The 26435-nt window shown below is 39.9% G+C and overlaps 1 protein-coding gene across 1 annotated transcript in view; it reads left to right on the top strand.

Moving 5' to 3' along the window:
- LOC126767957 (ras-like protein family member 10B) overlaps positions 1-26435 on the top strand; it is a 179109-nt gene that overhangs the window by 92262 nt on the left and 60412 nt on the right. The window contains 1 exon segment of the mRNA XM_050485790.1: positions 24498-25982. Coding sequence (XP_050341747.1) covers positions 25413-25982 — 570 coding nt within the window. The 5' untranslated portion in view covers positions 24498-25412.

The raw sequence follows: 26435 nt of genomic DNA, 5'->3' as shown, positions 1-26435 counted from the left end.
AGAGTATATAGAGTACATGGTAAATCAGTTATATCAGGTAATCTGTCGTCATGGCAGGTTATACACGGCATAGATCCATCAATTCGGTATAAATGTGTCCCTCTCACTGCTTATTTCGATTTTGCCTGCCTTTCTAGCATTTGTTTTGTATCCATATAAAACAGAGAGGTACGCAACATGAATTATTACATCAACAAATTGCTCAATAAAGTTCACATGGTTCCAATGACAGTGGATCGCATATAGAATACTATACCTACTAAGTATAAAAATCGTTACTTAACATTTTCTCAACAGTGTAGATATAATATTATTGTTAATATGTATATCTTGTGTGTTATGTTTCCAAACCGATATTTTGTGTACATTTATATGAACGAATTAGAATCCGCCCTTCGAAGTGCTGGTGAATATTTCTAAGAAACTTTTCAATATACATATAGTATAGTATAGTATAGTACAAATGAAGCCACTAAATATTGCTTTCCAAGCAGCTATTATTTTAAAATACAAGGTGTGTTCCAAAGTAAACAGGACTTTTTGAAGCTAGCGCCCCCTGGTGGCGCCATCTACATATATGTCGACTGGTGCATTAGAATCTGCTATCCTTGTCGATTCTCCAATGAGAATTTCATGACATTTCATGGACTGGAAGTGAAGTTATTGCGTTTTAAGTGTAAGTATGTTTGTATTATTGGTGCGAAACTGAGCTTAGAAAAAAGAGCCAACATTAATTATACCCTGAACAGGGTATATTAAGTTTGTCACGAAGTTTGTAACACCCAGTAGGAAGCGTCGGAGACCCTATAAACTATATATATAAATGATCAGTATGTTGAGCTGAGTCAATTTAGCCATGTCCGTCTGTCTGTCTGTATATATACGAACTAGTCCCTCAGTTTTTAAGATATCCTTTTGAAATTTTGCTAACGTCATTTTCTCTTCAATAAGCTGCTCATTTGTCGGAACTGCCGATATCGGACCACTATAGCATATAACTGCCATATAAACTGAACGATCGGAATCAAGTTCTTGTATGGAAAACTTTCACATTTGACAATGTATCTTTACGAAATTTGGTACAGATTATTTTCTAAGGCAACAATGTAATCTCCAAAGAAATTGTTTAGATCGGTTAACTATAGCATATAGCTGCCATACAAACCGAACGATCGGAATAAAGGGCTTGTTTGGAAAACTTTTGCATTTGGTATGGTATCTTCACAAAATTTAATGGGTTACTGCTTAAGGTAATAATATAATCTCCGAAAAAATTGTTCAGATCGGATTACTATAGGATATAGCTTCCATACAAACTGGACACATAGTTACTAAAAGAAATGCACCTGTGAAGGGTATATTAACTTCGGTGCAGCCGAAGTTAACGTTTTTTCTTGTTTTGTTTTAAAATTGGTAAAACTTTTACCGAAACGTTTCAATTGATGAAACAAGTTTATGGCACGTGCACGAGTGGTCGTGAGGACACAAATGACGATCAACATGTGGGCCAATCAAAATCCGTGATCACCGGAAATTCCTTCGAAACTGTGCGTGAATTCAGCAAAAATCAGCCGAAAAAGTCACTGAAATTCATGGAAGTGGAATTGAATATCTCCAAAACATCGATTTATCGCAATTTGACCGAATATTTGGGCACACGAAAGGTGTGTGCACGGTTTGTTCCGCACGAATTGACTGACGACCAAAAATTGCTCAGAATCCAACATTCGAAGGACATCATTAAAGAGGTCAAAAAGGAAAAAAACTTCCTTTACAATATTGTGACTGGTGACGAAACGTGGTATTTCCAATATGATCACGAAACGAAACGCCAGACTGCTGAATGGAAGGCACCGGACAAGCCAAAACCCAAAAAATCGCGCATGGAGAAGTCAAAAGTGAAGACAATGCTGATTTGTTGTCCACAAAGAATTTGTTCCACCCGGCCAAAACGGTAATGCGGTATTCTACCTTGTAGTTTTGAAGCGTTTGGTGCGCCGTATTCGACGTGTTCGGCCCGAATATCGGGAAGATGAAAGTTGGCGCTTGTTGCACTATAATGCGTCGTCTCATCGATCGACGCTTGTGACTGATTATTTGACCAAAAATCACATTTTAACCATTAACCACTCCCCGTATTCACTTGATATGGCACCGTGCGACTTCTTCCTTTTCGGAAAAGTGCTTTTGATGTAAATGCAACCACAAACTGGCGACTAAAAGTCGCACACTCAACTCGCCACTCTCTATTGTTAGGTCTTCAGCAAACCTACATTTCCTCTTGTTTGTCGCGAAAATTCTTCGAATTTCGATGTCACAAAAGCAAAGAAAAGCGAAAGACGCGGTGCTTCAGTCATTCATATTAAATTGCTTAAATTTTCAATTAAAACGGTTTATTTATAAAGCTATGTGTCAATAATTGCTTAAAAAATCAATGAACCGACAACGGCGCGCCTGTCGTAGAGCTTGACGGTGCGACGCAATTACGTGCTATATTTAATTGTCTCTCAATTTCTTTGCAATCAAAAACCCCATTACCGAAATTACAAGAAGAAAACTGGCAAGAAAATCAAAAAAAAAAAGATTCGGCGAACACTAAGCAATTAAACAGTCTTTGAAGCAGCGCCGCCCAATATCCGAAAGTATGTTTACGCTGCTAAGCAGCTTTCTAAGTTATGTCCGCTGAGTCTACTCAGTGTCCCATGCTCTGGCTATTTGTTCATGCGGGCATACAAATTGCTCACACACAATGTCAATATACCGTTGTTAGAATTCTTTGCATTCCACTTTTTTCAACTGCTGCGAACTTTGCATGTCGTTTGCTCTGGCATCATTCACTGGCTTCCCCGGACATCAACTGAGCATGGCATCACAATTACCTACTATTATCCAAAGCAGAGACGGGCGCACTGAAAGGCTCGCTTGACAAGCCTTTACTCTGGTGAATTTCCATGCACCAACGCACTTCCAGGAATGGAAGCAGAATTTGAAATTATTAACAAAGAAATTGGACATCTGCACCCATCCACCGTCTCTATCTGATGAGCCTAATGCGATATGCTTAGGCGAAGGCTGGCCCATAGAACGCAGTAAAAGGCTGCCATAACCAAATTGAAGGCAAAGCATAGGCAAATGGACTTGGGTGACCGTTGGTTGATTTAGGCCAAATAGCAACAGCTTTTAGTAGTGGGTGTAGATTTTACCCCACAATAATCCTACTTTTAAATAGATTTCACGGGTGGATGAAAACTAAATTTCGTTATGGTAAAATTAGGCAGGAAAGACTGATTATTTACAGAATTCAGCTGAGAAGGCGGCTTTGCCACAGAGAGCTCTTGTTCTGCATTGAAAACGCACCGTGCTATCATCCACGGTATAAAAGCGGCTACCCGTGAAAAGCTCTCTTAGTTACAAAGCCTTCTAATTATATAATCTCTCGAACTTGTCAAGCATCGGCAAAAAGGATTCTGTAAAATACTTTTAACTACGATCTTTCTGGTTATGCAGACCGATAAGTCGTGATAACGCACTGATGTGTGTCTCTTTTTTCCTCTGTACCAGTATGATGGAATTAGCGTTTAGCTAGAAAACCTTTATCCAATTTCGACTCTTTGAGATACAGCTCTGAACCGATAACCAGAATCAGTATTCATCTCCAAGACGTCATTTTGGAACTTTGATGCCAAATGCTTTAGTATTCAAATGAATTCTGTTGGACTGCGTCGTTCTAGGGAGTCTTAAATTTCCATAACAGCTGAGTTGACCTCGGATCCGTAAAGAGATGTGAAAGGGTCTGGCTGAATAGAAATCACTTCGATAATTAACAGTTTTTCAGAATGCAAAAAACTTTTTTCCTCACATTTTTAAATCGAAGTTCGACTGATATTTGACGCACTTTTTTGCTAATAGTTCGTTTGCAAACCTTTGCTTTTAGGGTACTAAGCTCTACCTTGGAACATTAAGCGAAGGCCACGCTCACAATTAATTGTACTCTTACCTCATTTTAATCAACATAAATAGTTCGGAATCGCGATTCAGTGCAGAATGAGATCAATTTATTACTTACAATTCTCGAGAGTTTACTCACCCACATTGTGAACAGTGTTGTATCTCGGAACTGCATTACGTGACACAGAAAAAGAAATACATCTTATGAGCAATTTGCACTACGTCGAGTGGATCGATGAGAGCTTCGAGATGCAAAATTAATACGGCGAGGGGAGAGCAATGAAAGTAAAAGTGACATGCCAATGCAACGGCTGGCAGAATGTCGAAAGTCGAGACCAGTCTTGAAATTTTTTCGTTCCATTTCGGGCGGATAATTTTTTGTACGGCCAGAAGGTAAGAAGAACTATTTAATTTCATAACATAATATACATTGTTGTAATTATACTAATTTTTTTTTTAATATTTTTCTTTGCTTCAGGATAATCTGAAAATAGTTCTCTAAGTTTTCTGAAACACTTGAGTATTAAACGGAGCGCTAAAACTTGGTTTATCCGTTACAGCCGTGTGTGCCTATTGATGCATATCTTTCGTTTTTGGTTTTCTTCAGCTTTGCTGGTACTCACATCGTTCTTAAGTTGCCTGGTTGACGATAGGATTTCCATTGTACGCAAAGTGCATTCTTATTGGACCAACGAAAGCGCTAAATAGTGCTTGAAAAGTTTTCGAGCTGATCCAGCCGTTAGTTGATCCGTGCTTTCCCTGTGCGCCAAACTACTACACACAAATATTTATTTATAAACTATGCATCGAAGCGCCACTTGCAAGCTGTTTCGTAGACAATAAATACAGCAACAACAACAACTTGGTGAAAGAATGTGTTCTTGGCCACCAAGTGGAAAGCCATGCTGTCGAAGAAAGTGGTGGAAATGAAAAAAGTTCTTGGCTCAGGAGCAAACGCCGCGCCAGACAGCGAAAGTTGCGGTTTTAATAAATGAAGTATGCGCGCTAACGGGATGCTGGGTAAATCATGAATTGTGTGGGCAAAACTTTGGCAATTATAAAAACGCTACTGTTACCCAATGTAATGGCAGAGCAATGCAGAGCACGCCAGTCGCGCTCATCTCCAGCAATTGTGGCTGTAAAAATACCAATCTAGCTTACGACGTACATATTTTTCCGCTTTCTGGCGCTATTCTGTCTTCCCTGTATTTCCTTGCACTTACTTTCCTTACTTTAGAGCAAAAGTTACTTGGTTGGAGGGATTTTTTCATAAGAAAAATAAGTTTGGATTACTGTAAATCACACTTTGCACGCGGTTTCGTTGGTCAAGAAAAGAAATTGCTGCGTGAGTAAGTGTTTAGAAGTCATAACGCAGACAGCTGATAAAATGTATAAATTCATTTAAACCACCGTTATAAGAGTTCGCGCTTTGAAGTGTTGGAATGGCGCATAAATAGTGAAAGGTAATAAAAGAGGAGACTTGACTGGCGATGTAACTGTCGCTTCATCTCTTCGCTAGTGGTCGAAGTTCCAAGTAAAATTATTTTTCCCTTAAACTTTTTATAAAAAAGAGGATTTCACTTTCACTACTTCGACTTGATTCGCAGAGCTATGTTGAAATGCTTATATTAACCTATAATATATAAATAAGTATAAACTGTAGAATATGAACATAAATTCAGCTCCATTCCAGTGCTTGGATGTATTTTCTAAGTAGGGAAGGGAGCCGGATATCGCATCGTCCACGCTTCCAGGCTTTAAACTAGTTTATTTTATAAGTGACTTCTGAAAAGTCCTTTCGAAGAGAATCCTGCTTCACATTGGCTTAAACTTTTAACAGCGATATGTGTCCCTAAATGGGATTGCGCTTCGGATCTTAATATTCGGTCATTTGTCCTATCCAATATCTATATTCGCCGCCATCAATTGACGCTTGAGTATATTATTTTTTGTTCGTATTTTTGTAGAGTTTCGAAAACTTTTATTAGAATAATAATTTTGAATCTTTACACTTGGTTCCACCGTCAAATTTTTTATACAACAAGGCAAATTTTACAATTCTGTGGTTTCGTCTTTTCATATTTATATCCATTTTATTCATTGAGCGGTCTACAATAATAAGCCTATTCTCCGATTTTGGCAACTTAGAAAATTAAAATTAATTATACTAAAATTCTAAAATTTCCTTAATTTATTTTACATGTTATGAAGCAACCAGCGATCCGGACTCTTCGAAGTGTTGAATTGGTCCGTGATAATAGTATTATTTATAGGAAACTAAACACATTGATGTTATTCATAATCAAGGAGATGATTAAAGGGTGATCTATTTCGAGGCTCCCTACTTTTTTCAAGAAAAGGACAGAAACAGGACAGAAACTTCAAATTTAATGGGAAATGTTTATTATCATACGAAAGAACATGCTTTGACATACATATATTTTTTGAAGATTATCTTTTTCAAATGCTGGCCCCGGCTACGTCTGAGATGATCCCTCCGATGAGTCCAACTTTCGATGACTTGTTCGAGCATTTCGACTGGTAACTGGCGAATGACACGCGTGCTGTTTTGATCCAAGGACTGAATGGAAGCGGGGTTGTCCGCATAGACTTTAGAATTTACATAACCTTACAGGATAAAGTCTAACGGTGTGATATCCCACGGCCTTGGTGGCCAATCGACTGGTGCAAAACGTGAAATTATCTGCACACCGAAGTGTTCTCTCAATTAATCCATTGATTGATGCGATGTGTGGAAAGTGGCTTGTTGAGACCAAATGTCGCCGAGATCACGAGCTTCAATTTCAAGCATCAAATAATCGGTTGTAATGGCGCAACACACGTAATTGATGGCTACGTTCTCACTGAAATCATTTTTGAAGAAATATGGACCGATGATTCCACCAATTCACAAACTGTTGTCTTTTCTGACTGCAATGGCAGTTCTTAATCATTTCAGGTTGATCTTCGCCCTAAATGCAACAATCTTGCTTGTTTACCTACCCATTGATCTAGGAATGGGCCTCATCGCTGAACGAAATTTGCTTGGAAAACGTCGAATCTTCTTGGAACTTTTCAAGAACCCTTAGAGCGAAGTGATGATGCTTGAGAAGGTGTGCGGCTTCAGGTCTTGCACAAGCTGTAATTTGTTAGATTTCAATTTAAGATCTCGTCGTAAGCTTAGCCAAGTCGTTCCATACGTCAGTTCGAATTGCTGCGAACGGTGCCGAATCGACTCCCGACGTTCTTCGTATACACTGTCAACTACGGCTGCTATACGTGGTCTATTCGGTCGAATATTATCCAAAAATGATTGCTGGGCCTACGTTCAGTAGGCCGATTATGTTAACCTTAAGTTGAGCGAAGTTTAACGATTTATAAACGTTGTTCAGGCGAAAGTTTTTCCATGATGAAATGCCAAACAATACTGAACAAAAGTAACATGAGAACTTGACACGACTAACGTGATTTCTCTAAAAAAAAGGATATTAAAAAGTACCTCTACTTGGATCATCCGTTAGATGTTGGTCGGGGCGAAAGGATGTCTTTGTTCATCAAAGAGAAAAGTACAAAATCAACAACCATTGAAATAAATTTTCCTTTCCGATTTTGGACCTCTGTTTCCCACCAACCAAACAACTGCTCGGATACAGCGAACAAATAAGATAGCTCTTAGCTATTAATTGCCATTATCTTCCAATATTTCTACTGCAGTCTTTCTTCTGCCTGGCCTTTATCATCTTCTACACCACAATTGACTAATTATCGGAAATAAATCAATTCGTAATTCATTATAGGCCATCAATTTTATAACAAAGGCAAGCCAATGATGCGAAATTAAATTGATTGCAAACGAACGGGCACACGCACACACACATTTGCAAACTTAAATGACATGAAATCTATATTCGTCGATGTGAAAAATCACGTGTCCGCACTCGTTGATGGCGAGCCCCATTCGAAATCACACAAATCATGGGTAAAGTGTCAGCAAAAGCATCCACTACACCTGAGCCGTCAACTGACATTCGCAGCCGTTGGGGGATGAGCCGTAACCTGAGGCGTTATTCTGAAATGTCCTACACTGACTGAAAGATAACAGTACTCAACTAGCCGGCGTGTCAACCCAACGTCAAACATCGCGTCAGCGAGTCCGTCAGACACACAGTCAGTCAGCCACTCAGTCAGTCAATTCAACGCAGTGTCAATTCTCCAAGCGAAGATGCTTTGCGCGCGTTAACGGAAATACCCAGAAATATTGCGCCACTCAAAGTTGTTGTCGTTTGTGCCGCCGGCCACATTGCAAATATTTTTTCAATAAATATATTTCTTTATGTATTTATTTACCAATTCACTTATGTAACTATCTGTTTATAGCCTAATGGGCGGAGCGGAGTCTGCCACTTGGCAGGTTGCCACTAACCGTTACAATCGGTTATAAATATTTATACACAAAATATGCTTGCTTCCAATTCAATAAACTCAATGGAATATTGTTTGTGCAACAATTGCTGTGTGCACCAAGGAGCACACACATGCTGAGTTAAGCAGTATTTGAGGCTTGCCATCAGGCACTGAAAATATTTTCGTGTCCTTCTTTGGGTGCTTTGCTCTCTCCCTTTGGTCTTAGTTTTCCGATTCGCTGCAACGTTTAAGGCAGCCAGCGTTGCCACACACACTAAGACGCACTTGTATCTTACTGCAACATTTCTCCGCCTGAAGCACCGTGTTCCATAGCTTTCTGGTTAATGCGATTAAATTTAACAATCTGTGGATTTGATATGAGCTATTTCGAATTGATGATGTATAACCGCTGTGGATTCACAGAAGCGTCTAACCTTTCAGTCGGACAGAAAAATGAAATATTGACCAAAATTCTTACATTAAAATGGCAGCTTATGTTTCTTTCGGTACCCTATTTCGTGAAGTAAAGGCAATGCTTGAGTCAAATTGTATACCAAATCCAAATAATGGGTCGAATGCAAGCCTCTAAAAAGTAGATAGTAGAGATCCAGACTTGACTATGAAGTCTAGTAAGAGCCAACTGCCTCAGAAGCTCCGAATTAGCATTTTGACCATGAGGACAAACTCAATGAAATATAATTTTCAATAGCACAAACTTAACTGGTATTTTAGGGATGGATCAAAGCATGCGGGCAGGATTGGTGGAAGAATTTACTGCCGTGAACTTTCCATCAACTCCAGTTCTAGGCTCTCTGACCACTGCAGTGTCTTGCAAGTGGAGGTAACTGCCATAAAGGAAGCAGTGGAACTGCCGCTCCATAGCAGAGCCTCCTTCAGAGTAGTGACTATCCACTCCGATATTAGGGCAGCAATATTAGCCTTAGGTTCGCTGACTGTGCGCTCAAGACTGGCGAAGGTGTGACTAGAGCCCTTATCTCTAGCATCAAGTTACTTTAGGATTCGATTGGTTCGGGCGCCCGGCCACAGCGATATTGCAGAAAACTGTGAAGCTGTATTCACTTGAAAATTTTGATAAATCGCTGTAGCTGTAAGTAGAACTTACTTAACTATAAGAATAAAGAGAATTAAGAGGTTGGAACAGAAAAGATGACGGACATAGCGCTATCCTTAACCAACTAAACTTAAGTAAATCAGGCAATATCCTCCCAAGGTTAGATTGTTACAACTCCTTCCGGGTAAGGAACATCGGGCGATGATGATACAAACTCTATCTATACCGACGGTTCGAAAATGGACCACGAAGTACAGGCTATTTCTAAATATCTGTGTATCTAACTACCGACCCTCAGCCAGCGTCTTCCAAGCGAAAGTACTAAATATAGAGAAGACCTGTGGCAATATATTGAATAACTACGTGAAGATACAGAAAGCAACCATACACACGGGTAGCCAGGCGGCATTGTTAGACTTGTGCAGAAGAGCTTTAAGTTCATTGGAAAATCAATTCCACCTATCCGTACTTTGGGAAGAAAGCAGGCGAGTTAAACAAGCTAGGAGCCTCTTTAGACGAGGCAGAGATAATACCATGCTCGCTAGGAACGATCGAAAGAAAACTTTATACTCACACTGAAGAAATGGCTCAAAACAGATGGAAATCAGTAACCAACTGAAAGATAACAAAGCTTATATGGCGCAAGTATGAATCAAGGAATAGTATTTGCACACTACACAGTCTTACGATAGTGCATCAAAATGGCGCATCCAGCCCTAATTGAGCCCAAAATGGCAGCACTGCTACCTACCTAGCTACCTGAAAGCATCCTGCATACAAAAGTTTACAACATTTGTTTTTAGTTCTGGAGAACTTGCGCCTGAACAATGTTAATACGTTTATATTTTCTTGCTATTTATAGCTTCCCCAAATTTAATTCATTCATTCCAGAAAAATTTGTTTTAAAAACGGCTTCCTTGCTTAGGGTTTAGATAGCATTCCATCGTAAGTACACAAGCAAAAATGGTTTCCATAAAGGCTTAGAAGGTCACAAGCGAGTTTATTAAAGCTTAAACTCGAGTTCACATAAACTTAACGTTATTTGTATAAACATTTTGTTGTTCCTGTTCTTTTGTAACCCAATTATTAAATCACTTGCTCTTAATCCCGCCTCTCAATGCACTTTTTATTGCTTTGATATCATTTTAGTAAAGCAAAATGTTTCTTAAATAAAACAAATTGTCCAAAAATCGCAATAACAAAAGCTTTTCTCAACACTTCACCAGCACAAATATGGCATTGTCCTCGATAGCAAGCAACCTGCTGCTTTGACAAGAAAATTGCCTAAACTCCAAAGCAAACTTCTCCTCATCCTTCTATTGCACTTCCACCTCTGGTTCCCATCAGAGATTATATACTTTCTCTTACAATAGTTGTTGGCCCACCCAGGCATTTATAGCCGCCTCCTACTTTAACAACCCCCCTCTCTGTTAACTGTAATTAAACATTCCACCGCAGGCTGCTCCCCTTTCGGCTACACAAAAGTGCGCTACAATTTAATTTCTTATCGTGATTGGGCAAAATGCTGAAATACTGAAATACTTCATTCCCATTTCAGACAGCTCTCAATTCCACAGCCTCTTGCAGATGACACCCCAATTTCCTGGCCCGAAATTTATTAGATTACTTTGCGCCATTTTGAGATTTTATTTATTTGTGCATTTGTTGTAGCAGCATGGAAGCGGTACCACTATACGGATATTAGAGCAAATTGTATTGGCACAGAGTCGAGTCAGACATCGCACCGAAGCGTAGCGTTTCTGTGCGAGTTTTACTTGTTAGACGCGAGCCTGGCGCAGCGCTTTCTTCATAAACAGTGGGAATGCTCTCGCGCGCCCTCAATTACCCGCAGTTCCAGCTGCCTCATTCATTCCGTTAGTTTAGCAAATTTTGTTTTAATCATTACACCTCCATGGACACTTTGAGATTTTGAGCGCCGGCAGCTCTTCTGACACGCCAGTGGACTGGTGGCTGCTGTTATTCTTGCGTTTGTTATTGTTGTAATTTAATTTTCATAAATTACATTACTGCACTTAATTGCGCTGAGCTTATTTACTTCGGTTATCATTTACTAATTAAATACGGAATTTCTCTGCGTCAATCCTTCTATGTTTACTTTGGCTTTAATTACTACTCCATTAGTGATAATCAATACGTACTTAGTAAGGGAAGGTTGCGGCGCATCAACGTCGCAAACGTTCTTTGATTAATCGGATGAGGCGCAATCAAATATTTCAATATGTAATTTTCAATCTATCAAAAAGATATTTTCAGTTTTATTCAGTTGGAGTGATCTGATTTAGATAAAATATGAACCGATTTGTACGATGTTGCCGTTTTGAGGGCAATTTCATAATGCCACTCTCATAGTCAGTCCCTCTTGTAGCGAATTTTTCACCAGTAAAACCATTCGCCCTAAACAGGAATAGGGAGTAAACACTTGGCGCTAGATTCGGCCTATAAGGAGTAAGCATAAGAACCTCCAACCAAGCTGTCGAAACTTCTGGCGAGCCACTCTTGATATGTATGGTCTGGTGTTGTCCTAATGGAACAGAGCAAGTCCCCATATGGTTGGCTGCATCTGGATGACTGCTTCTAATTCTCAGACTTTCAGCAGCTCATAACAGATGGCTACCTGCCAATCCCAGCAAACAAAACTTTACAGACAATCAATCCCGCGATTCGACCACGACCGTTTTCGTTACCACTAAACATCCGCTTCAAAAATTAATCCATTTTTTTTTGTTTAACTCGTGTGTTCACCGAGTTGGTTTTGATGTCCAGCCTTATGGTATTGAAATGATTCGAAAGTGGTTTTGTACAAAGTTTAACTCCTAGATTGGTACCGAGATACATGACCGTCGGACTCGAAAATTTCTAATATTTTATTGATATTTTCTACAATTCTTTGGTGGTGTCTATCCCTCACGCGTGTTTAAACACTACTGAGCCAAACTGTCAAAGGTTTTTTTTTGGAACATTAATTTTTATTAAAATATGGATAGAATGGTTTTAATAGTTTTTACTAGTAACCAAAAAAAATAAATTAGTGAAGTCGATTTTAGCTACTTTAACTTGTCACCACAGAAAGACGTAGCCTTTTGCCGTACTTATGTCTTCTTCTTCTTCTTAATTGGCGTAGACACCGCTTACGCAATTATAGCCGAGTTAACAACAGCGCGCCACTCGTTTCTTCTTTTCGCTACGTGGCGCCAATTGGATATTCCAAGCGTAGCCAGATCCTTCTTCACCTGGTCCTTCCAACGGAGTGGAGGTCTTCCTCTTCCTCTGCTTCCCTCGGCGGGTACTGCGTCGAATACTTTCAGAGCTGGAGTGTTTTCATCCATCCGGACAATATGACCTAGCCAGCGTAGCCGCTGTCTTTTACTTCGCTGAACTATGTCAATGTCGTCGTATATCTCGTACAGCTCATCGTTCCATCGAATGCGATATTCACCGTGAAAAAACCTCTGTTTGTGGTGTTTATGCTGGTTCCCACATATACGAAACTATCTACAACTTTAAAGTTATGACTGTCAACAGTGATATGAGAGCCAAGTCGCGAGTGCAACGACTGTTTGTTTGATGACAGGAGATATTTCGTCTTGCCCTCGTTCAACACCAGACCCATTTACTTCGCTGTCTTATCCATTCTGGAAAATGCAGAACTAACGGCGTGGTTGTTAAGGCCAATGATATCAATATCATTGGCATACGCCAGCAGCTGTACACTCTTATAAAATATTGTACCTGTTCGATTAAGATCTACAGCTCGAATTATTTCCTCCAGCAGCAGGTTGAAGAAGTCGCACGATAGGGAGTCGCCTTGTCTGAAACCTCGTTTGGTATCGAACGGCTCGGAGAGGTCTTTCCCGATCCTGACGGAGCTTTTCGTGTTGCTCAGCGTCAGTTTACACAGCCGTATTAGTTTTGCGGGCATACCAAATTCAGACATCGCGACATAAAGGCAGCTCCTTTTCGTGCTGTCGAAAGCAGCTTTGAAATCGACAAAGAGGTGGTGTGTGTCGATTCTCCTTTCACGGCTCTTTTCCAAGATTTGGCGCATGATGAATATCTGGTCGGTTGTTGATTTGCCAGGTCTAAAGCCACACTCATAAGGTCCAATCAGTTTGTTGACGGCGGGCTTTAATCTTTCACACAATACACTCGATAGAACCTTATACGCGGTGTTGAGGAGGCTTATCCCACGGTAATTGGCGCAGATTGTGGGGTCTCCTTTTTTGTGGATTGGGCAGAGCACACTTAAATTCCATTCGTTCGGCATGCTTTCGTCCGACCATAGTTTGCAAAGCTGATGCATGCTCCTTATCAGTTCTTCGCCGCCGTGTTTGAATAGCTCGGCCGGTAATCCATCGGCACCGGCTGCTTTGTTGTTCTTCAGACGGGTAATTGCTATTCGAATTTCTTCATGGTCGGGCAATGGAACGTCTGCTCCATCGTCATCGATTGGGGAATCGGGTTCGCCTTCTCCTGGCGTTGTACGTTCACTGCCATTCAGCAGGCTGGAGAAGTGTTCCCTCCATAATTTAAGTATGCTCTGGGCACCAGTGACTAGTTCAACCAGTTCAGCATTACCCCTGTCGGCCAGCTTATCAAGCTCTTCGTGCTCACCATTTCGGAACCTTTTTCTGCCTGCAAATGTCGGCTTCCCTCTTCAACTCTCGGTATCTATCCCATCCCGCACGTGTTGTGGTCGATCGTAACGTTGCGAGGTAGGCAGTCTGTTTTCTCTCCGCTGCGTCACGGCACTCCTCGTCGTACCAGCTGTTCTTTTGCACTTTCCGAAAACCAATGGTTTCGGTTGCAGCTGTACGTAAGGAGTTTGAAATGCCGTCCCACAGTTCCCTTATACCGAGTTGTTGACGAGTGCTCTCAGAGAGCAGGAATGCAAACCGAGTAGCAAATCGTTCGGCTGTCTGTTGTGATTGCAGCTTCTCGACGTCGAACCTTCCTTGTGCTTGTTGATGTGCGTTTTTTGCTGTACAGAGGCGAATCTTGGCTGCAACAAGATAGTGGTCTGAGTCGATGTTTGGACCTCGGAGCGTACTCACGTCTAGAACACTGGAGTCGTGTCTTCCGTCTATTATAACATGATCGATCTGGTTTTTGGCTTTTCGATCCGGAGTCAGCCAGGTAGCTTGATGTATTTTCTTGTGCTGGAATCTAGTACCACAGATAACCATATTTCTGCCCCGGCGAAGTCGATCAGCCTCAACCCATTTGGGGATGTTTCTTCGTGGAGTCTGAATTTACCGACCGTAGTGCCAAAGATACCTTCTTTACCCACCCTGGCGTTAAAGTCGCCAAGCACGATTTTGACATCGTGGCGGGGGCAGCTCTCATAGGCGCGCTCCAAGCGCTCATAGAAGGCATCTTTGGTCACATCGTCCTGCTCTACCGTCGGGGCGTGGGCAAATCAGCGATATGTTGAGGAACCTCGCTTTGATGCGGATTGTGGCTAGACGTTCATTCACTGGAGTGAATGATAGTACTCGGCAACGGAGTCTTTCTCCCACTACGAATCCCACACCAAATTTGCAGTCCTTTATATGGCCATTGTAGTAAATGCCACAAGGACCTACTCGTCTCTGTCCTTGTCCCGTCCATCGCATTTCTTGGACGGCGGTGATGTCAGCCTTTATTTTCACGAGGACATCAACCAGCTGGACAGCGGCACCTTCCCAATTAAGGGGCCGGACATTCCAGGTGCATGGCCTAATATCGGAGTCCTTCTCGTCCGAGGCTGTTGGTAGTTTTTCATTCGGGATGGGCTTTTTACGTGGCGGGTCCCAAACCCAGCGCACAACCCTATGTAGGGGATGTTTCGCCCACTCACTTTAGCCCGCCTTCAAACGGATGTTCTTAGGCTACCTTGATACTTGGTCAAAGACCGGTAGTCGTGAGCTGCTTGAGCCATGTGTAAAAGAATCGTTTTGGCCACTCCCAAGTGAATGACGATCAGAGAACTTTCCTCACTTGCGTGAACTTCTACACATGACTCCATCCTCCAAACTTATGTACATATGTATGCATACAAGTATGTAACCGACTTGAGAGACGCTCTAAAGTTCAAATCAATTTAATCCAGATGCAACATTATTTGTGATGGCAATAGAAGCCAAGCAATTTTGGTATAAAGTAAAAGCCGATAAAATTTGTACAAACCGAATACTTACCCACATATAAATATATCTACAAACATTGTCCATTATTTTAGCAATCTAGCAACAAAAACTTGATTTCACTTCTTCAATTTCCTCGTGTTAGTCTTTTGAACCACACGTACACTCACTCACATACACATATGCAATCAATCTACCCATTCATTGCATGCAGAAGAAATTCAACAATTCTGCAGATCTATTTCTTGCCAGACCAAAGGATGCTTATTAAATGCTCCAGATACCAGAAACACGTACAAATATTCAATAGAGTCCTTGATAATAGCACCCACCCACATGCTGACGCCTCAACTTCGTATCGCACAGTTTCATTCACTTCAAATCGCTTCAGTCATTTAGTCATTCAACCATTGACAGATAACACGCCTCCACTTGCACTCTACAAGCGCACAAAGTCGTCTGTGTGTCAAAGAAGCTGCTCACTTTTGGAAGGTATTCGAGCGCGCTGTCTATATAAACGTTGCCAGCAGCATCTGCCCTGAAGAATGAATGACCAAGTGGCGGACTGCCACACTGACTCACAGACATTGCGACATATGCGTGCAAAATATGTGTTGTGTAACGAAGATGTGAATGAAGCAAATGTGAAACGTTAGATATACGATATGTAGGTTCATAAAGGGTGATATTTTAGAGATATTGAAAATGCAACTGTCAAAGTAATATTTTTGGGTTAAGTGTTTTAAAACGGAAATGTAAATGCAGAAAACGTAGGAATATAAGGATGGAAAGTATGAAATTTAACAACAGCATAACTGTCAAACCAGCGAGCCAGCTGTCAAAGTAATTGTGACAATTGACACTTGTTACCTATGAAATATGGAAAACTACCCTATAAGAACTTACAAAGGAAACACATTAAAGAATCGGGGAAATCAATTTTGAAAACTCTCTTCCTATGCGGAACACTTCTTTTTTCGGGTTAACGGTTAAGTGAATAATCAAAATTTTAACAACAAATTCATATCTGAAATAAAACCATCTTAAAGAGAAACTACAGGCTCTCTTGTATTCATAAAAAGTTATTTGCTGGTGTAGTTTGCATGACGATAATCCAAGTTTTTCTAAAACTTAAGATGAAGACAACGAAACCATCAGTGATGAGCGCTGCAGACAAATGATTTGCGACTCTCTGGTTCTCCAATTCAGTGTCAGTCACCTGGGAGCTAAATGTTTCCAAAAGAACAGTCGTCGCACTCGCGACTTTGCTCCCACGTCACTGTTTACAGTCATAACTTGGAAGTCGTTGATAAATTCGTCTATCTTGGAAGCAGCATTAACACCAACCACAATCACTTGCCAACTGGTGCTACTTCGGACTGAATAGGCAATTGAGACTTAAAGTCCTCTCTCGACGAACAAAGACCTAACTCTACAAGTCACTCATCATTTCCGTCCTGCTATACAAGTACGGTTCAGAGGCGTGGACTGTAACAATAGCTAATGAGGCGGCGTTACGAGTTTTTGAGGCAAAAGTCCTGTGGAAGATTTATGGTCCTTTTCGTATTGGCAACGGTGAATACCGCAGTCGATGGAATGATGAGCTGTACGAGTTATATGGCGACATTAACATAGTGCAGCTAATTAAGAGACAAAACACCCCAGCTCTGTGAGGCCGGGGAAGCAGAGGAAAAGGAGCCTTCCACTCCGTTGGAAATATCAGTTGGAGAAGGACCTGGGTACAATTGGCGCCAAATAGGGAAAACCGGACCGACTCAGCTGTAAGCGGTGGTTCAGCCTATAAAGAAGAAGAAGAAGACTAATTTATTTGGATATACGTCAGTGCAAGAAAAATTGGCCATGCCCGAATTTCTTTAAAACTTTTAGCTAAACTTTTTCATTTTCGCACCAAAATTTTACGAGTATACCCCTAAACAACACCCTGCACATGCATGAATAAGTGTATATAACATGTAGCATATGTATGTATATGTCTATATGCATACACCTCCGACATGATTTGCGAATACTTACAGGATCTAAGATATAGAACCGGATAAAATGTTGCAAGGAAGTACATACATATATATACGCACTTTTTATACTTATTCTATACACTCCCCATACAACCGGAACTAGTTAACCGTTAGTATGCATATGTGTGTCGCTTGACCTCCGCCTTGTCTGATGTCTGGCAGTTAATGTGCGTATAGAATTGCAGGCATTACTGTGGAATCCAAAGGCATTTTACCAGATAAATCTTAGCTAAGTGTCGCTGATGAAAGGGGAGAGAATGCGAGTAAGAAGAAATCGACGGAAGACATTTCCTTATCATTGCCGAATATGTGGCTTCTATCTCTTAGACATATGCTTACGCGAGTGCATAAACATTTAAACAGCTTAAGTTTATTTGCAGGAAGAATCCGATTTAATTGGCAGTATAACTGTAGGTTGTGGCGGTTAATGCTAGAAATAAAGAATTGTTTGCCAATTACTTAGATTATATTGCATCTCAGATAGTACAACGCAACAGCAGTTTTGGTAGATGAAATTATTCATACTGCGTTTGATAGCATCAGATCCAAATAGGAAATCAGTAGATATATTTGTGTTATCGGTCAAATTGGAGCAAGTGAAACCTGTAGATTTGGACGTGGATTTCGGAGCAGCACGAAAAGTGTAGTTAGCCAATAACTATAATTATTTCCAAATTGAAAGATAATAATTTGGTACAACATTTAACCTCATATTTTCCGTAATATAGACTTATTGGGAAAAAAAATGTGAGGTCATTGGAGTGTCAAAATATAAGTATAAGTAAATTTCATTGGAACCCGTTAATTAAATACCATATATCTATATCAAACATGATTTTCAATTACTAGCGTTATTTTCGTATTTTATTTTTATTCTTAGTGACGCTATCTTCTTCTCTTTACTAGCGTAGACATCGCGCCAATTCGTAACACCAAGTGAACCCGGCTCCTTCTCCATCTGATCTCTTCAACAAAGTGGAAATCTTCCTCTTCCACTGCTTCCACTGACGGGTACTGAATACTTCCAAAGCTGGAGTGTTTTCATCCATACGGACGACATGACCGAACCAGTGTAACTGCTATCTCTTGATTCGCTGAACTATAACTCGTACAAGTCAAATTTTAATCGCCATTGGACCACAAATCTTTCGCAAAACCTTTCTCTTGAACACTCCCAAAGCCGACTCTTCAAATGTTGTCATTTTCCATGCCTCCACACCATATAGCAGGCCAATAATGTTGTTAGTGTTGTTGCATGTTCCAAGATAGACGAAATTGTATATGACTTCAAAGGTATGACTGTCAGCAGTGACCCACACATTTCGCTTCCTTATCCAGTCTGGTAAACTTACATCTAGCGTCACAGTTGTTGAGACCAATGATATTAATATCATCTGCGTATGCCATCAACTATACACTCTTATAGAAGATTATACTTTCTCTTCTGGTAGCTGAATAGGTCGTATTGTTTTCTCCAGCAATAGATTGAAAAAGTCACATAAAGGGAGTCTCCTTGTCTGAAACTTCACTTCGTATCGAATGGCCGGGAGAAGTCCGCCCCGATCCTGACGGAGCTTTTGGCATTGTTCAATGAATGAATAACATTATGCTATAAGATAATGTCACTTCCTGTAGATTTAATGAAATACTGAATATTTAATAAGTGACCTGAAGCCGCTGGAAACCCGATCGGCTTTAAAACTATTGATATTCTATGGCGCTGACCCAAAAAAAACTCATCAGCATGACACTAAGGATTTCGCCGTGGCAGCGTGTTCACTTAAATTTTCTTAAAATAATATCTTGTTTGCCAAAAAATTTGAGATTATTTCAAGTTACTGCAATGTGAATAATTCTTCCTTTCATCATCTTTGGCACCTCTTTGGACCATTCGTATAAGCATTAAGTGCTCTAGTTCTTCAGCTTCAGTTATATGTTATATTTCTCAACCTTCTGCCTTCAAATACTTTGCATTATTGGAAAATCCATCTAAGCCTTTAAAGCTGACATTCATTGGAAAAATATTTCGTTTTTTTATCTTTTTCTGCATATTTTCCGAATTTCCCAATATTCAATAATTTGTCTTAATCCAACACACAAATAAATTATCAAGTAAGTGAAATGTAAATTTTGCTTAAACCCACGAAATGAGCTCCCTGCTAGCAAGTTCACCGAATATTCGCCGACGAGTGGATGAGCTAAAGCCCTCACTGTCAATACCGTAAAAAGTAGAAAACTTGCAATTTTGTTTTTGTTTTTCACTAACCCCACCGCAAGTTAAGCGAATTTCCACTCCCGCTATTATACTGTTATTTGCCTTCTATTTCGTGCTTCATCAAATGCAAGCTGTTGCAAACTAAATTCGGCAATCAAGTCACGTTCGTCGGACGCGCCTATTTCGAGTTCATGCCATGGCTGCTGGTAATCTATTGGCTGCAGACCACGCTTGGGTAGTCTACCTTGAGTCTTTCAGCGGCTTAACACGCAAAGAAAGTATTGGTATTAAAGTGCTTAAGCCAGTAAAAAGCCGTTAGTTGAGGCAAAGCGAAGTGCCTAGAAAATTTTCGTCGAGGGAAAACATAAGCTTCGAAGGAAAGGGAGTGAAGTTTTGAAAAATTATACGTGAGTCGTTGAAGATTGAATGTGGTTAATGAAGGGAAACTAAAATTTTATTTGAGCAAATAAAATTTAATATTAAAGAGGTTAATCACTACGGCATATTCTTGAAGTATTAATACGCTAAGGTCTACTGTACAGCTCCCTGCGATGGTTATTAGCGGAATTAGATGATAATGTCGTGGATCATAGACTCGAGCTACTTTGCAGTACTTTTTGTTTAAAAAAAGTACTAACAAAATACCAAAAATCGTAGAGCCACCAAAAGGTTTAATGTCCCCTATATTTATTTTCGATCTCATTACTATACACGTTATGTCACTTACGCTAGAAACTGAGAGCCTTTAGTGAAACGAGAAAGAGAATGTTAAGAGTATTTATTAACCCTTAACTTAAATAACACTCATTCCCGATTCCTTTCGATATATGTCATTAATCCAAAAGTTTATCCAGGAGATGCTTCATTGGCTCTAAATTTTATATGTAACAGGTCAGTTGAAAAGTTACCGGCCTGACACATACTATATATGGCGGTACTAGACTTATGCCTAATTGCAAAAACTTAAATCTTCCTATTTTTAGAAACTCCAACTTATCGCACTCTTCCCTACCATACCACCATTACATGCGGAAGCGCACAGATATTACATATATAGTATTTTCTTTAACTCAGATTGGAGCGTAGAGCGCAGATATTACCACCACTTAAAATGTCCCACTTGTCCTGATTTTGATAAATTATAGCACTCAACACAAAGTTCCGGCATTACACAAAAATCGCACAAATCGCACAAGCACAGAGACGAGTGTATAAGAATGCGATGTCTGCCTTCAGAATGAATTTTTCTGCAAATTGTCGCAACCGCAGTCGTCAGCTAACTGTCTGCGCTAAAGCCCAGGGCGCACAATCGATTTGTGGACGCCTACTTTTAGCCAAACGCTGTCAATTCGCTATGTTTGTTTACGTACGAGACCATTTCGAATTGTGCGCTTGGCACAATTGTTCTTTCGCTTTGCTTTTGTTTCTAACTTCCTGCAAAACTTTCTGTTGCATTTGCATTTGTATTGCGAATTGTGGCTCCACACACCCCAGTTTCACTTAACTTACTTTTGCATTGTTGTTGTAAAACAAGTTTTATTTTTTTATTATTAATTGCTGGAGTTACACTACGTCTCTCCATCATTACCAACGCATATTATTTTCCTTGGAAGAGCCATTCAAGCTATTTACGGCGCTCATCATCCACGTCTGGCAAGCACCGTCATTTTTCACCTAGCTTCCTCCAGTGTTGTTGCATCTTGTCGGCTTCACGTTAACCTCAACATAACTCACTTTCACTCCCTCTCGCTCTTTTACTCCGCCTCTCCTTCCACCACTCTCTTCACTCATTTAAAACTGTACATTTTGTGCGGTCATGTAGCTGTCTTTCACAGCTTTTTTCCTTCTTTTTAATGCGATATAAATTTCTCATCTGTTGTGGTTTTTTAATTGACATGACAACTTTAAGTCCTGACAAGCTTACGCACACACAGGCATACCTTACATACGCAGTCACAAACAGTCGTCACAGCTCACAGAGGCTTGTCAGTCAACATGACTACCTAAGCTCCGGCCTGCACCGCACAGCCGAACCGCAACGTTGTCCCGTGGGTTTGTCTCTGCTTCTGCTTATAGCCCCATACTTCTCTCCCGCCCTCTGTTTCTCTCGAGGTCATCTCCGAAACGCTTCCGTTATTCTGCTTCGGCGTTTGTGGGATAGCGTGTCAGTGCGGCCCTTAAGTATGCCACAGCACTCGTAAAATTAATGATCAACTGCAGACAAATTAAAAGTCGGTGAGACAGACAACACACCGTGCCTCGCACACGAGCATAAAGCATAAAGCGGAGCACATTTATGCGGTTGACTCGCATGTAGTTGTCGGTCTATCGGACAGCTAATCTAAATGGAAATATGCGAAGTGTGTAACATATTTGAGGGCAAAGTAAACTCATTAGAACTGTATAAAGAAGAAAATTAATTTACCCTCACAGGAAGGTGCTATTTTGTAACGGTTATTTGATTAAAAAATTATTTGAGTCCCAACAATTAGGGGAGTGGCAACTAAATAACTTTTTTCTTATTTAAAAAACGTGGTTTTAAAGCAAAAAAGGACCTCGAGAAGTTGTTACGAGATATTTTTGACCTCGCTTTGGCCGAAGCAGAGAGAGAACAAAAACCGAAATTTCGAAATTAGTTTAAAAATATAAATATCTGCTTAAATTCAGAGTTAAGGCCAATTAAGTGTAGTAAAAGAGACTTCAGGTGAAAGTCTATACGGATGACCAAGATAAATTGATTTCTCTAAACCCTTGCAAAGCTTACGATAGACCTATTTATGAAATTGAGTTGAGGCACTCAATTGTGTATTGAAATAACGAAATATATCTATATTTATGCTATAGGTTAAGACTTTCAGAAAATGTGAATGTGTGTGATGTTAGCTTTAGTCGAACCAAAATATTTCTTCCTGCAGAGAATCTAGGAAGCGGATTTAGTCTGCTCTTCAACCTAAAGTTAGAGAAGAAAATTATCTGATCTTGCTAAGTTAGTTACGAGGGGCTGATCTTCGCAAGGGTGACGAATGATCCCATTAGGTCTGCTTAGAACGTCGATGCTTTGTAATACTAAAAATTCCTTAGGTATTGATAAAAAAACATTGTATATATTGAGCTTTGAACCTTACCGGAATTTGTTGTGACGGCTGATAGAAAATTCAGCTAATTCGACGAAAATTTTAGTAATATTTTTGTTGGAAGGTACCTAATCCTCAGGTACAAGGTAAATAAGAAAATTCATTGTGTGGAATTTGATATTTAAATATCAAATATGTACAGCCAGCATCGTCTTTGCGGTTGGTCTTGATACTCGCTGAAAGCTACAATTTTTGTGCGAGAAATCTGTAATTCGAACCAAAGTGAGGCTAGGTCTTGCTAACAGGATTAAGATGCAAACGAAAGCAAGCTAACTAAAAATTACATTTTCTCTTTAACCAGCATTATCAACATTCTCCAAAGTTAAGTAGTATGTTTTTCTGAGTTTATTGAAAATTTTGCACTTTTTATTAGACCACGCACGATTTGTACTAATTTTGAATTATTTTGTGATACCGATCATAGTACATAAAGCGCATTTCTTACTATTCGTTTAACAGCCGCAAGAGTAATCTTCCTAAGATGAGGCTGTGAAATGTGCTGAATTATATCAAACTGCATTTCTTTCTTTTAATTAATTTAGTACACTATATGTGTAGTGATTTATCAATGCAATAAAAACAACAACGATACCTTTTAGATTAAGAAACTTTAGATCATTGATTTATACCAGGAAGTACTGCTAAGTTAAGTCAGTATATCGGTTTTGCTTCAAATGTCAATATTAAGGTGCTATATGTTGTAACGGTGAGAACATTAAAAAAGTCAAAGTTGGTTACGACGTATACGTAACCTTCCTAACTATAATGAGAAAATTATTAGTTTCAAACAAATTGGGAAGTAATTTTAGCTATAATGGCATCGTCATCATGCCAAGTTGCTAATGGGGTGTTACCACCTTCCTAAGGACAAATTCAGACTACATATCGCATGCTACACTGACCACTGCAGGCTGAAGAGACTCTTATACAACATGGGCAAATCTACGGCAGGGAGCCTAAAACACCATAACACCCGCTAATTGACTGCATAGCAGTCTACAGGCGTAGGTTAAAGGCCCTTGGATCCATGCTTCCAAATAGCGATCACATCGCTTCGCTAACACCCAGCAGTATATTGGACTTTATCAATATGCTGAGGCTAAGTGAGCCTTTGTGATTCAGAAGAGGTTTAATCTAATCTTTAGCATATAATTTAATTTAGCTATCTTATTATTATAAAAAAAAATAAACAGAAAACACTGTTATACTAAAAAAAAGTTTGTCACAGCGTATGAGTAACCGACTGTTAGCTATTTAAATTCACAAGACTAAACAATTTCTGAAATTTTATGAAACAAAAAAATTTGAAAATATTGACTCCAAAATATTCTTTCAAAAAGTAATAATTCGATTCGTAGAAAGACACTTAGCCTATGAGAAATTGGTTTGCATGTCAAAAACTTGCCAGCATAATGCCACTTAAGGTTTACAATAGATTTGATATAGAAGATGCGGCAAGCAAATGTCGAAAACATACGCATGACTTATTAAAAAAGAAGTGCCATCACTTTCAAATAACTTTTCTTACAATTTTTCTCGTTACAGCAATAAATGAAGCGTCGTAAACAAATAAAGTGCACACAAACAGGAAAACAAAAGTCAGCAACAACAAACAACGTATGGAAAATTGCCAAAAAATCATAAAAATCCTCGCCGAAGATCGACAGCAACCTGCGAATTTGTTGGGTAAACTTTTTTAGTATTCCGGAAAGTATTGCCGGCAAAACGAAAGGACGTGTGAGTAGCACGAAGCAGACGAAGCGCGCGGAAGACGAGCAAGCGGCTTTGCATAAATCGCAACTAAATCCTTTCAGCAACCGAAAAGCACTCACACGCAAACGCATAACTTTAGTTGAGCAAAGAACGTTTTAAGGGCAACAACAGCAAGAACAACAAACAGCAAGCAAATGCAAATTGAAACGCCGTAAACAGCAACAATCAAAACGAAAAGCAATAATAATCTTAAACAAACATAAATATTTGAGGTAACTACAAGCAACACCAACAATAACAACATTAACAAATAGCACACACACATACATATAACCACAAGTGAGTACAACAACAAAAGTGAAGTTTCACAACACCAAGTAACCAAATCAATCAGCAAAGCCAACAAGCATGCCTGAGAGAGCAGCGGAGATATTTTGATTTCGCACTCAAATCTCACAAATCGCACAAATCAGAAATCAGATTTCTTACTTAAACTTCAGCTACAGCAGAAAACACAACAACAAACAAGCTGGTCGAGTCGAGGGCGAACTTTGCTGGGTGCTTGTTTGATTTCTATTATTATTAAATTATTTATTTATATGCGTCAAAGCAGCAAAATCAAAAGCAACCACAAAAACAAAAGCAAAAAACAACAAAAACATAGAGAACGTATTCAAAGCCGTCAAGGGGTGCTCAGCAATTGGTTACATCGTATTCGCCGCTTTAGCCGCCCGGCCAACCATACATATGCCGAGTATAATGTGGAGTACAATATCGCCGACAAATTCTAAGAAATTACTTATTGGCAGCACCCGAAGCGTCGACTATGTCGGAAACAATAACAATCAGCAGCAGCAGCAAATACAGCAACATCATCACCAATATCATCGGCAGCAACGGCAGCAACCGCAAATACATAACGCAACGAAGGCAGCAGCAACAGCAACAGCAACAACAACAAATCAAACTGACATTGCAACGGCCACTGTCAGAGCAGCAGCAGCAGCAACAAGAGGAAGAGAAACCACAGCAGCAACAGCAACGCCCACAATCACAGCCACAGCCACAGCCACAGCAACAGGCACAGCAGCGAACACACCGAATCGTGCAGCAACAGCAACAACAACACCAACAACAGCCAGCAATAAAACCCAATCGACGAAAATCTCAATCGCAATGGAAATTCACATACAAAATAAGTGCATCTCAGCATAGCGCATCACTCTGGAGGGTGGCGCGGAGCCCCCATGGCTGCAGGGCCCCCTTAAAGCGGCATTTTTGGGGGCCTCTGGCGTCGGCAAAACCAGCATATTACAGGTGAGTGCGAAACGCAGTAATTTGTTGCATATAAAGCATGTTGTATACTGTACTGTACCAAAAGTTGATCATACGCCGTGGCATCTAAAAATCCCTGTACACGTTTCTATTAAAAGTTTCCAGTACGCCAATCTTACGTCAAGCCACGTTTTTAAAGCTAAATATCAGCAATTAATTTGATTACAATTGCTTATAAATACTTTTGTCTTAATGTAGGCAAATATGCCACGAATATTACTCATACGCACTGTACATCCACATGCCAGATAATATATGAGGATAATTTTAATTTGTGAGATGCTTACGCTCAGACAATTTCTAACTTGGCGCTTAGCACAACATACCTAATTCAAATATTTAAGCTGACAGGACGCACGAGAGACACAGACAAACACAAACAGCAATAAGAACAACAAAATCAAAAGTTAATTAGAATTATCTAACTTTTTTCAA

This window comes from Bactrocera neohumeralis, chromosome 2, assembly GCF_024586455.1.
Source record: "Bactrocera neohumeralis isolate Rockhampton chromosome 2, APGP_CSIRO_Bneo_wtdbg2-racon-allhic-juicebox.fasta_v2, whole genome shotgun sequence".
NCBI classification, from domain to species: domain Eukaryota; kingdom Metazoa; phylum Arthropoda; class Insecta; order Diptera; family Tephritidae; genus Bactrocera; species Bactrocera neohumeralis.
This window is presented reverse-complemented; position numbering and strand designations above follow the sequence as displayed.